The following is a 13,174-nucleotide window of genomic DNA, read 5'->3' as shown; positions in this document are numbered from 1 at the left end:
CAGAGTTTGGTTTAATGAACAAAATCGAAACGACTATCTTTTGGCTACGGGGTCTGGACGAAACGGGTCATGGTTTTAAGATTAGCAAATAAATTAAAATAAATATTACATTAACAACCGTCCGGCGCGCGAAAGGACATCCTGCTGTCGCGGACGATCGTTCTTTTGGTTCGTCATCGTCGTCGTCGTCGTCGTCGTCATCTTCGTGTGTCGCCATTGGTTGGACTTGCCCGCCGACGAGTGAAGGAGAGCGTTTGGCACCAATTTACATCTGGGCGGCGTAGGCCTGCTGGGGCTGCTGCTGCTGCTCGTAGTAGTACCGGTAAGGATCGACGCTAGCCTGGGAGGCGACCTTCGAGGGGCGCATCACGTAGGCAGTTCGCCTGTGCAAGGGTGAGAAAAATGGGATGGAAAACCCCGGGAAACCGAGGACGATGAGTTTCCCAACCGTCAGACCGTCGTGAAGGCAAACACTCGCTTACCGGTTGTCGTGTCCGGAGGCGTGAACCTGGAAGCTCGTCTCCTCGTGGTGGTCGTGGGCGAAGATTTTCTTCAGCGCCAGGATACCGGCGATGGTGAGGGCCACCTTCGAGATGACGAGCGCCTTACCGGCGATGGCAGCGAGCGCCTTCAGACCGATCGGACCGGCGATGCCCATGGCGGTCAGGAAGGCAGCGATCAGGTAGCGGTGGTGCTTGTTCTTGTTGTTTCCGCGGGCTCCCTCGGGCTGGCGCATGTCGAAACGCACGACGTGGGTGCGCAGGAACTGCTCCACCTTGTCCAGGAGCGAGCGGTCGATGGCGCTGAGGCCGCTCATCGAGCGGGCGTCGTTCAGCAGCGGGACGGTCACGTTTTCGGCCTTCTCTTGCTTCACCAGGGCGATTCCGTCGAGTAGTGGGATGGACTCCTGAGCAGGCGGTCGTTGAATTAATTGGCAAAGTGGTAAAGCGGGAACAAGGGCAAAAAACCGAGACGAGATTAGAATTATGACGGGTCAATTAATACTCCAAGGATCGTCATTCGAACCATCCTTTGGCTGGAGGATGCAGCAACACCACCAGAGAGAGAGAGAGAGAGAGAGAGAGAGAGGTTTTTCCAGCCGGGGGTTTTCCACGCAGTTTTCGCACCACTTTTCCTCACCATATCAATAGCACGGGACATGGCGGTCAAGGCCTTGCCCTTGAGGCAACCGGTGAAATCCTGCTTATCCTGGCAATCATCGTACACCTTCTGCAGCACGCTCAGCTCGCCCCCGCTCTGCTCGGACCGGGCCGCACCGCGAACGCCGGCGCTGGCACAGAGGGCCGTGGCGATGACCGAGGCAAGCGTCAGATATTTCAGCATCGTGCTACCGCTGTTGTACATTCTGCCGGCTGGATTCGTTCTAATTCCACACACACTCGAGCTGGTGGCACCTGGATTTTCTTGCACTGCTTGCGCACTTGCGAAAGATCGAATAGCGATCGCGTCACTTGGCTGCTGCTGCTGCTGCTGAGCTTGTTCGGAGCTGTAATGATGTTTATCGATCGGTGCAACCGCTGATACTGACTTAACCAATTGATATGCGTCCGCTTTTAAACAAAACTGAATGCTCTGTTTAATCTGCGAATTGGCGGTACCATGGGAGGGGCCAGGGGAGGCAGGGCAGGTGGGTGGGATGGCCCACCCTGCACACATTTTCCTTTTCCCGTGCGGCCGTCGGGAAAGTGGCAGCCCTTGCGGTGGATGCACCCACGCGAAGGGGGTGCATCTTCTCGTTACCGTTTGGCGAGTCGCGTTTTGTCGGCGCGCGCGCGCGCGTGCGTTTTCATTTTCGTCTCGGAAAAGCGCATCAGGTGCGCGCGGCGACGAGCCCGTTAGACGCGAGGAAAAGCGGGAAAATCACTCGCACACACGGCAGTGGAACATGAAAAAAAAACTCAAGCGGAATTCGCATGTGTGTGCGTGCGTGTGCACGAGTGGGTGGGGACCTCCTTATTTTCACATTTTTCATTTTTGAACGAGCTTTTTTTTGCGAGAAGCCAGCCTGGAGGGTAGGTTTTCTTTTCGCCCTTTTCACCAGCCCACACTCGCGCCCAATTGTCCTGTTAGCCGGCCGTGCCTTTTACTTGTTTTGTGTGTTGCCGTTTGTAGTTTTTCTTCTTCAGTGCACATTTTCAGTTTTCCCTTCGGTTGTTGGCACATTTTTTTCTCGTGCTGCTTGGATTGCCCTACTGTTGTCTGCTGCACATTCGCCCGCGACGAGCTCGGCCCTTCGGTCGGTCACCGCTGTGGGTTTGGTTCTTCGGGTTTTGCTATCGTCAGTCAATTACCCTTTTTTCCTAATGGGCAACGTACGTCGTTTAACCGTTTTACATCGGTTTGGCCAATTTTTTTCACATACTACTTTCTTTCCTATGCCGCCTCGATGCAGGTGTTGGATTGTTGCAGTTTCGCTAAACATTTTGCTGATATTGTGCACATTGTTTTATCAGCATAAAAGGAGCGATTTGACACTGAGATAAAACACGAGGTGTTGCTAATCATTTTCTACTGTGATTTGAACGTTAAAAAGCAATCCAGATTGCAGATATTCTGGCAATCGATAGGGCTAGACAGGTCGATAGAATGTTCAGCAAGTAGTTGGAAGCTTCTAACCGCTTCAAGCATTATGTTTTTCCACCTTTGACAGATGAGTTTCGTTTTCAATCCCACTGCTGAACGTGTCTGGCGCGAGGAAAAGCGATTGCACTCGCACGTCGTAGCATAAAGCAGAACACGGGCAAGAAATTGGCGAAGATGTAAGCTAATTTATCATTAGCGATAAACAGAATTGCACCTCGTCCTATCCGTCTACCTTGCCCTTCCACGTGCAAGACCATCCCTCGACCATTCTTCGACGGGCCAAGTGAGCGAGACGAGCGAAACCAAACCCTCGGTTCGACGCTGGCCAAGGGAGCGAGAAAAAGAAAGAGCACAAACATGAATGATTATGGGCTAATACGACCGTGAAATATGTGCAACATACATACCCGGTCGGTAAGTGCGCTTGGCAGCCATGTGTCTCGTCGAACGAGCGAGAGGCACGTTCACGGCAAGAAAGCGCACCGACTGCTGGAAGGAAAACGAAACGCCAAACCCCACACGCATACGCACCGTACTGGAAAAGGTTGCCATCTTCGTTTTCCCCCCCGAGATGGTGAGGAAGGGCTGGGTGGGTGATGGAGGAAATCGTCGGGGCTGGCGGACCGTGCCGACCACCCTGTCCCGGGAGGATATCATTAAATTAATATATTTGTTTGCTTGGATGATTTCGTGAATTTCCCTTTCCTATGCAGCTGACGGAGCCGAAGTGTGTGCATATATGCAGCCTCGGTTGTAACCACCTTGCTGCTACTGTGTGTAAGTGTGTATGGGGGTGTGTGTGAGCTAGTGCGTTTTATTCGGTGTTTCCTTTCTGCACATAGGTAGGTCGGCCCCCGACCACCACCACCACCACCACCCTTCGGTCACGGGTCTGGGACGGATGCTCGTTAGTTTTGTCTTCATTTTCTGCCTTTTTTACGCACAAGTAATTATTTATCTGCAAGAAGCCGGCTGTGTCCGTGCGCCAGTTAGCCAGTTCGCGCAGCAGAGTTCCGGCAGAGCGTACTTTGTGAAAACGAAACCAGAGTACGCTAAGTGGCGGCCGTTTGTCAAACCCCAAGAAGCAAACGGAGCAGCGATGGTGGTTCACTTCGGTTCCGTTCGTTCGGTGGAGTGGGATTTAATATGTATATAGAAAAAAAAGTGTATATATATTTAAACACCCCCCCCCCGCCCCATTCAGTGGCTGAGTGGGTGGGGGTATGTATGTAAAATAAACATGGTCATCTTTCCCCCCTTGGGCGCTAGACGGTTGCCGGTTGGTTGATGTGCGCGAAGATGCTACAATATTGTTCCGTGAGGTGATCGATCAGACGAATATGGGTTACACGTTTACCAGTCGTCGTACGGTGTGGTTGGGGAGAGCTTTTGCCGCGCCTGAAGAATGGCTTCCTTTGGCCTAGTTCTTTTTTTTTGTTTGTTTGCTGTTGCCTGCACGAGCAAATAGCGTACGAAGCCGAGCCACCGATCAGCGAGACAAGCACCTTTAGGAGTACTTTGTTGCCCGTGACAAATGAGGTTTTAGCAGTGTCGCGCGTGGGTAACATATAAACGTGCGCCTTTTCAACGCGATATATGAATGGCAGTAGAAGCGCCGTGTCATAACGATCGAGTGAAATAATGCAACCCGCCAATTGGGATGGAACAGCATATTTTCACTATCAATGCTGCCACGGCGCACGGGGCGAGTCTGTTTCACTTTCACGGTTAATAAAATGAATGAACACACCGCAATGATTGTAGAACGCAAACGATCAAGAGCTGTGAATGTGAATGCGCATCCCCAACGGATACGATCGGTAGCGCGACGGTACACAATTAGATAGGTGTTTTTTTTAAAGGCAACCAGGGGCGAAAAAGATCTAAAAAGGAACTCCACCCGAGGCTCATTTGCATATCGTTCGATAAAGCTATGATTGGTGCTTGTAGCGCTGCGAAACGTGATCATCGAAGGTGTTCGCGGTGCGAGTCGATCAGCATACGAGGTGCGATCTCGAGCGATCGATAAATCATACGCCCGCCCATCCGTTCGGGTGTGCGGTTTCGGATTCGTGCGTTTCATGTTCCAGAGCTGGGCTTCTACGGGGGCCTAAGAGGCTTTGGTTTTTTGATGTCCGATGGAGCGCGTTAATCATCGACCGGTGGCTACCGAATAATACGCGAGCTTCGATCGTTGCCGTTGGCTAAGATTCAATGACCAACGCAGCATATTTCGAAGCATTTCCACCACCGACCGAGGGCGGTGAAGGAGTCTCGAATGATAGCCTCACGTCGGTGTGTTGTTGGGAGCATAATATTTCCATCACGGCAACGCTCGGCTTTGGAAAAGGTAAAACATCACGCGGAAACCAGTTCGAACGCATGTTTTCCGTACGTCGCCATCGTCGCGGTTCGTCTTCGCTGCCATTCACCTACCACATTCAGATTGACGAGAGAAGAGGATCCGATGCGATGTTTGCGGCGAGATTTCGGTTCAACGATCAGACACTTTTCGGTCAACGCTCGAGAATGTGAACGGTTGGGTTTAAATGTTTTGTTTTGTTTTTTGTTGCTGTTGTTTCCTTCGTTCCATTTCGGGGCTTGTTTTGCTTTTCCATTCGAATGTGTATTTCGAATGCGTGCCTTTCGGGTGGTGGGGTTTTGTTTTCTTCTTCTTAGCGCGCTCTCCCTTCCGTGTGTGCAATTTCTTGTCTTGAGAGGTCTTTGGCTTGGCGTGTACACCGTGAAGGAATCCTTGCCCTCCGTCCACGTCCATTCCCGGGGGGTTTTGGTTTATTAGCTTGCTGGAACAAGCAGCAACGAACGCACTGGTCACGGGGTTTTGGAATCATTCGACTGAATTAAAAATGCCGCCAATGTTTCTCCTGCGGTGGACACGAGGAATGCACGATCGAATCTCGGTCCCCCAATGTTCGCGGGTTGAATGTGCGGGAAGAAAGAGCCACTGTTTGACGCAATGACCTCGGGAAGGGCTTTGAGTCACAGCTTGACCCACCGGATTTGGTGTCAAAATCATCCGAATCGATTACGACTCGATTATCTCTGCCCTCGGTAGCGCCTGATGGCGTTGATTGAAGGCACATCACAGCCGTCTGGTGTCGATTGGCTTTTGAAAACACCACACGGGTCTCTGGCAGTGATTGAGCTGCGTGTTATATCCCGTTCATTCATCATCCAGCTCGTGGTCTTTCGCATCGGTCCGTTGCCAAGTGCATCCGCTGCAGGACACAAACACAGGACCGGCGGGATATCGCGCGTGGCGAATGGAGCAACAAATCTCAGTGGCATTATTTGCAGTGCAGTCGTAATATCGCGCTGCTGCACTGTGCGAAAGCCTGCTCGCGCTAAAAATAGCGGGCGGGTGCGATGCGAAAAATGTGCAACATTAACAACCCCCGTCCCCTGAACGAGCCTTTTCCTGCGTCTTGCTTTTGTGGTCCTTCTGGACAAGACGAATTCCGCTCTCGGTCGTCGTTTCTCGCTGTGCGAACGAAAGGACTGCAGCAGGTTTCGCTCCGGAGGCCTTGAATGAGTTCAATCAAGTTCAACCGCGTTCCTGCTCCACCCTTACCGAGGGGGGGGGGGGAGGCGTGCTCCCACCTCGGAAACCGCCCAAGGAGCCACACACCGCCTTGGGGAAACGAACTTTTGGAGGAAACAACAACACGAACGACGCAGGGTTGGGGTTTTCTTGCAATTCATGTTCCATATTCCTCCTCCATGCCGTCGCTGGGCCTGGGGGAGAGACTCTCCGAAAGGGTGGTTATTGTTTTTCCTTCTTTTTCACCCTGCCAATGTTTGCTCTGTGTACGCGGATTTCCACGTGACGATGGAGGAAAGAAGGCGCGCACATTCCTCTGCCCCGGATGGGCGAAAGAGCCTGTCGTTATTCTGAAATCGACCCGCACCGGAAACATCCTGGCAGTCCACATCGTCGGGGGTGGTGTTAGTTTTTCACATCCCTGTTCTGACGCCCGCCTGGTAGTGGAGCTTGGATCTACGAACATGTGCGAAAAGGCGCAACCCGGCGGTGTTGGATGGCGAAGCGCTCATCATCGTCGTAATGGCTAACACATTAGCTCCAGTGGTTTCCTTTCATGGCGGTCGAAAGGGTGGCCATTCCTCCCCCCCCCCCCCAGACCAGACCAGACGAGTGGACGAGAGGGACGAAAATGCGTTAAACGTTTCGTTGCGGTTCACAGGTTTTCCTCGTCCGTCTCGGCTTTGAACCCCCTGCATTGCGTTGTTGCTGTTTATATGTTCACCGGGGATGTGTGTGAACGCTTATGTGCTCGTCCAGCACATGGCTTTGTGGGGGCATTCGAGCCGAAAACGGCAAGAACTGACCAGCAGCAAGGTTTCGCTTCGCGAACCACCTTCTCTTCGCTGCCTCCTCGAGCTGCCAGGGAAAGCGTTCATTACGCTGAACGCGGGCCTGATGGTGTGAATGAGGCGTGCTAACTAGCGCACAGTTCTCATGCTTATCCCCACAGATTAGCGCACCGTGTAGAGCGGATGGGAAAAGCGTTCATCTCCTTCGTTTGGGGAAGCTTTCAGGGATCAGGGATGCTTCTTGTACCGCAGGAGCACAGGAGCCTGAAGAGCGATTTACTCCCGGCACCTTTTTTCGCCTCTGCTAGCGTCAATCAATCGTCTTTGCCCGGCCTGCCATCTGGCCCCGCAGTTTTAATAAGCCGCCGCCGTTGTGCTAAACAGGCTCCAAGGAATGTTGGGTCGGAATTCATTTCAGGTGAAACGTGTTTCAAAAGCCCAGACAACGCGGGGCAGTTTTGCGTGTACCGTTCGGCTAGAACTCTCACGCCAGGCGCAAGGTTTTCGCTGGAAGCTCAAGCTCAAGTGATTGTACGACGAAAGCTGGGCTGGAATGATTGCAACACACACACACAACGACCGGTGGATTTAAATCTCCACCAGCGGGCTGCTGCAACGACGAAACACACGACGGATGGGTGAATAAAAAAAAAAGAATGCTTCTCGCGTGTGCCGACTAAGGAAGAAAGCTCCACCGGCAAGAAAGGACAGCGCACACAAAAATTACACATCATCCATCCTTCCTGTCCCAGGGGCCTCTGGGGAAGAACGGAGAAGGAAACGCAACATCTCATCCCTGGCCCAGACCCAGGCGCATCCACCGACGACGGGTTTTTTTTTCTCGAGCGAGTCCACCAGGCGGACTGCTGAAAGCCCTCAAACCGGTTGGGCAACCTGTGGCTCTGGCTGGCCACACGGTTTGTTCTGTGTGTGCGCCTGCTTTTGTCCGTCCGGGCTCGATTGTCTGCCTCTGACTGGTTTCGGAGGTGCGTGTGTATGTGCGCGGTTGAGATTATGTGTGGTGTGTGGCGATGAAACGCTTAGAATGACGTCGGGTCGCAGCCATAAAGAACTCCGAAGAAAGGTCGCATCGTTTCGCTGTGCGCGCGCGAAGGCTTTTCACTCACTCACCTGAAAATTCCACCATGCGCCCTAAGATATGAAACCACCTCGCGGGGCTCGCGAGTGTGGTCGCTGGTGCATGTGAAGAAAAATCCCCCCCGGGATTGAGGAGTATATGCTAGGGTCACTTGAGTGCAGAGAAAAGCCAGAGTTGAGTGTGCACCAAGCTCTACACACCGACCAAAGCACGCCTGGTGCGAGGAAATAAAGCACGAAGAATGGGATGCTTTTGGATGCTGCTCCCTGGAAGTGGCTAAGGCAAAGCATGGCCCAGCCGGAATCTCGCGGTTGTTGGGTGACAACGGTGGTGAAATAATGCACGCGAGGGGCGAGCGAAGAAAATGATTCATATCGGCCACCGCAAAAAAAAATAAATAAACCAAGCCGGCCAAGTACACGAAAGCTTAGCTCTTTGCGCAGCGAGTAGTCTCCGGTGAACCGTTTTCGCCACGCTGTTTTATGTGTGGCGAGATGACTGCGAGGATGTGCAGGAAATCGTAGCAATGCCCATGTAACCACGTCGAATACCTGCGCCAAGCAGCGACCGGCGACAGATGCGATGCGCCGACATTCGTGGAGCACACATCCGCCGACGAGAGGCCATTCAGTGCTCTTAGCATTCCGAACGTGTTGAATTTGAAAGATGCAACTGTGGTGTGGCCGACCTGGGCGAGATAGCGCAGGCTGCTCTCTGCTGCTGGAGGGTTTTTCTCGATCAGGTTTCCAAGAAGTAGGCCGCTCAGGCTGTGAAGAACGCACAACCGAAAGGTGAGTCGAGCCTGTGGGCAAGAAAACAGGTAACTGAAGAAGGATCTACACACACTTGGATGCGCACCCCGAGATGCGATTGTTCTAAATAGGGGTCAATGGGAAGAAAGAGAAGGTTCTAAGGGCGAAGAAGATTATTAGGGCGCGCCTTACAGAGCCTTTGCCACCGGGATGCAGCGGGCTGTTTGTTCACACTCACGCACACACACACACACACTTCCGCAGTGAACGAGAGAATGATTAACGGTTGAGAAATCCGTCTGCCATCCTTGTGGGATGAATGGCGTGTTTGGAAGGCTTGGGAGGCTTTGTCTGGCGGAAATGTTTGTCTGCATCCTTGAACGCGAGCGTCCTTTGGGTCTGGTACGATGATGGTACACCACAGGCAATCAGGACCTTAACACTGCGCCAGCGTTTGCCTGCAAGAGTGCCATGTAACATGCTGGTGATAGTTGTTCACGGTTAGTGGATCTTTGGCATCCTGAATGTGGTGTGCCTGTTGAGTTGGAATTAAAACTAGTTTCATGCCACCGTTCTTGGGCTTTTTACGGATATAAGAGACCGTAGCATAGCTTTACAGGTCCGAGCAGATTCGATTGATGTGCTCGAGCTCTGGCATGGATGCGTTTCATTTTCTTGCATTGTCGTTAATGAAACATTGGCTTCCGAAATGTGGTGAAGCTTTTCAACAATGCCGGAACGCCGCTGGAAATATTCTGCTGTTGATGCATAATTGAATCGGCGTCTTGTCTAACTTCCACCGTGCAGCAACTTTGATCTTAAGGAATCCGTTGTAGACCACCCCCTCCTGTTCCTGTGCGTCATCATTCCCATCGCATGCCACTCCCGGCACAAATGCAAATGAATCTTCGCAAATTGCAAAATGTGAATGAATTATGCTGGCCAGCGGGTGTACCAAGCGGCGAAGGTTCATTGCACTTGTGTTGTGTTTGTGTGTGCGCACAGGGTGGTTCCAGTTTTATGGGCCATATTCTTCGCCCAACCACCCACCCACCCATCGGCCAAGTCCACCCTCAGGGGGGGGGGGGGTCCTCTCCATCCCAAGCAAAAAGGGCCGGGCAAAAGCAAGCTCATCCATTAATCCATTACCCACCGGTGCTTGGGGTTCTTAATTTTACCGTACCGGCTCACGGGCGGCCCTTTCCCGAAGGCGGAAAAGGAAAAGGGTTCGCCCCGTGGCTGGTTGACCGAAGAAGGAGGGGGAGCCGCACAAGTACACAACCGACCGGGGAGGAGTCGAGAAATCATTAACTTGTTACGCACACCGCCACACCGAGAGATTTCCACCGCAAGGGGCTCTTTTCGAGTATGCCGGTGCGCGGCATTTGCGAGCCGTCACGTCTCATGGAGCGAAGAATTACCCACCACCGGGTGGCTCGATCATCTGCCCTCGTGCCCTTATACGTCTCGCACCGTGCGGCAAGAAGTTCCAAGTTCTCAACGACCAAAAGGAGAGGTCGTCGAGCAAAAACACACGCAACCCCCGCGTGGTTGAGCCAGACCGGTGAGTTTTCCGCACGGTGAGGGAAAAATGATGACTTTACTGGAAAGTTACTGCTTGACTTTGGGTTCCATCCGTCGTCCCGTTCGCGGTGCCTGACACGGTTTACCGATTGCCGTCGATGACGTCGTCTCCTGGTTCTGGTGTCGGTGGTGTAGATATCTATCCATCTTTCGCGGTGTCGTCGATCCGTCGGCATTGTGCTGATCGTCGTCGTTATGGCGCATTTGTGTCTGTCCTGTCTGAGAACCCGCGCGGGGTGTGGTACCAAACGCCCTTGTCTGAGGGTTCTTCCCCCTTTCCCCCTTTCCTCCACCGTCCCCCCCGGATATGCCAACTTCAGTGATGGCGCTTCCGACGCCGCCCTGTGTGTTGTGTCTCGCTGGAGCCAGTGCCCTTGCAGAGACCGCACTGGTTCACCCAGCAAGCGTCCGAACGGGCGAGTAATCAAGTAATTGCCCTCTTGGCACATTGGCCCTGGACGGGGTGCGGCTGTCGGCGAGGGAGAAATAAAGAAGACACCCACCGCCCGCTCGCCATTGCTTCAACATTGAGCGGGACAGAAGCTCTCCATCGCGGTCGAGCACAAAAACAGATGGCAGGAAATTCAATCCGAAAGTTTAAATCCCCACGTTCTGTGTTGCGCGCTGATGAGCGCGAGCGGATGCGGTGCGAGTGAGAAATGGCACCCCCTTTTTGCCGATGGTGTGTGGGGGTTGTTCTCGTCGGGTTTTGCCATATATGGGGAGTCGCCGGCGATGGATGGATGAGAATTGTCCTAGGTCATCAACCTTGTCTGTGTCGGGCTGCTTTTTGGGAGGGAAGAGTGTGCTGCTCGCGTGGTGGATGCTCTCTTTTGTTTTGGGAAATGGCGCTTCGTCCTGCTCGGTGGATTGCTGATTCGAAACTAATTGTCCTGTTCGGGTGATTGCGCTTGCGGTGGTTATTGAGATGTTATTCAGGGGCGAGCAGCGTGTTGTGCGCCTCAATTGCTGCAATGATTGAATTTAAATCGGGCTTGCATTCAAATCCAGTTTCCATTCCCGCCAACGTAACGTGGTGGCTGCATCGTGTGCTTGCTGATATTGGAACAACCAGCGTGTTGCTACTTCTCTTTAGGGTATGTCTGGGTTTTTTTTCTCGTTGACATTATGCTTGTCTCGGTTGTAATGGTCGCTACCGAAACAGACAAGAAAATACACCGCAAACGATCTTGTTACCGCAGTTAGCTTGAATTATTCAGCATCTTTACGAAGGACGTCAAATTGTTCGCATAGTTGATAAGAAAATTTCCCAAAGTTCTCCACCGACCGGTGGCCATGGATTAAACACGCGCCAACCAACCCCGCGTGGTGTACTGTTTCGTTAGCATTTTCTTTGCCTCAACACCATCAGAACGCTTGTTTACGTCTCGGCCACCTCGGCCACTAACTTTCCGGGAGCTATGTGTCGAACGGGGTGGGGAACGGGTGAAGAGAATGAGAGAAGAAGAAAAAAAATGGTTAGAAAAAACCAGGCCACGGTGCATGGTATGCAATTTTTATTATTGCGTAGCCGACCCTTCAGCCAGAGGCCCACCGATAGTGTCTTCAGCTGCCGCCTCCCAATTGCATACCATCGGCGCGAAAGAAACCTTACGCGATCCAAGGTTCCGGCGCAAAATAAAAGCGCACCAAAGAAGCGGAGGAGAACCGCAGGCGGGCGGGGAAAAAAAGGGCCGGCAACTCAGCCCAACCGTCAGGCTTGATGCAACATTATTGCGCCCTCGTGCCTCTCTGTGCCTTGACATTTTTCCTCGTTTGTACTTACCGGCTCGCTCGCTTGCGCGCTGGCGTGTTGCTCAATTTCATCGTGGCCGCTTCAATGTTTTTCCAGCCCCCGTTCGGTTACTTCTAGCGCCATCGCTTCCTCGAGCGGTTGAGGCCAGATAGGCACTAGATAAGGCGAACCTGGCGGTGGTGGAAGTTGGATGCCCTTCGGGGCCTGGCGGAAACGCCTTGTCTAGCCACGGTCTTATCTTCAGCCATTATTCTTAATCTAACTGTTGTTTTTTTTTTGTCTTCTTCTCCGTTTCATTTCAGGTAAGTTCGGCTTTCGCTTTTAGCGTAGGCGTTTGTGTGATCGAGGCGTCCATCCGCTGGGCATTTGCTCGCCCAAAAAAAAAAAGGTGCCCAACTGAGTTGCGTGCAATCGGTAGATTTTGAGCGATTCCCCATGGAGGTGCTTTTTACGAACAAAAAGGATCATCTGGTAATGTACCTTCGTAGGTTGCTACGCGCGGCAAACAAATTGATTCCGCAATTGAAAGTTTTCTCACGCCATCAGTGTCAACGGAATGAGAAATTTCCACTTCGGTTCCGTGGAGCATATTGCAGGAAAAAGCGCGTGGTTGAAAATCGTGCATTTACAAAAACCATCCTAAGTATTTGTAAAGTAACACCATCAGGTAGCAACCTAAAGGCTCGAGGATTAATCTGTGATAGCCTGATTACTTCCATTGTGGCGTGTGATCGCGGCAAATGGGGAGAACACGATTTCGCTTTCCTTTGTTGCAAAAGCAAACAAACGTTAAGATTAATCTGCTCGATAGCGAGGAGAGTTGTGGCACGGAAAGGCTCCTCTTTGAAGCCCCATGGCGAGAGGGCTACCGCTGCAGAATGATTCGTTAATTAAAACCGGTCATATCCATAATCCCGCGTGCCGATCCGGCCGTTTACCGCGTGCTCGTGCCTTTTGATGGGTCCTTAAACCCCGCCAAATGGGTGTCGGAAATTTGCCTTTATGATTATCATACGCCTTTAGCCG

The 13,174-nt window shown here is 52.3% G+C and overlaps 2 protein-coding genes across 2 annotated transcripts in view; one reads left to right on the top strand and one right to left on the bottom strand.

Annotated features, from left to right (window-relative positions):
- The window catches only part of LOC128727347 (serine/threonine-protein kinase NLK), a 61,828-nt gene that overhangs the window by 15,916 nt on the left and 32,738 nt on the right, over positions 1 to 13,174 (top strand). The gene's annotated exons all lie outside the window — the stretch shown is intronic.
- LOC128727348 (uncharacterized) lies at positions 266 to 1,365 on the bottom strand. Its single transcript, XM_053821252.1, has 3 exons — positions 1,141 to 1,365; positions 483 to 907; positions 266 to 383 (listed from the first exon to the last, which is right to left on the bottom strand). Exons 1-3 carry the CDS (start codon positions 1,363 to 1,365, stop codon positions 266 to 268), a joined length of 768 nt encoding a protein of 255 aa, XP_053677227.1.

The sequence above is a fragment of the Anopheles nili genome, chromosome 3 (assembly GCF_943737925.1).
Source record: "Anopheles nili chromosome 3, idAnoNiliSN_F5_01, whole genome shotgun sequence".
In the NCBI taxonomy this organism is placed as follows: domain Eukaryota; kingdom Metazoa; phylum Arthropoda; class Insecta; order Diptera; family Culicidae; genus Anopheles; species Anopheles nili.
The sequence above is the reverse complement of the archived record's forward strand: the minus strand, read 5'-3'. Positions and strand labels throughout refer to the sequence as shown.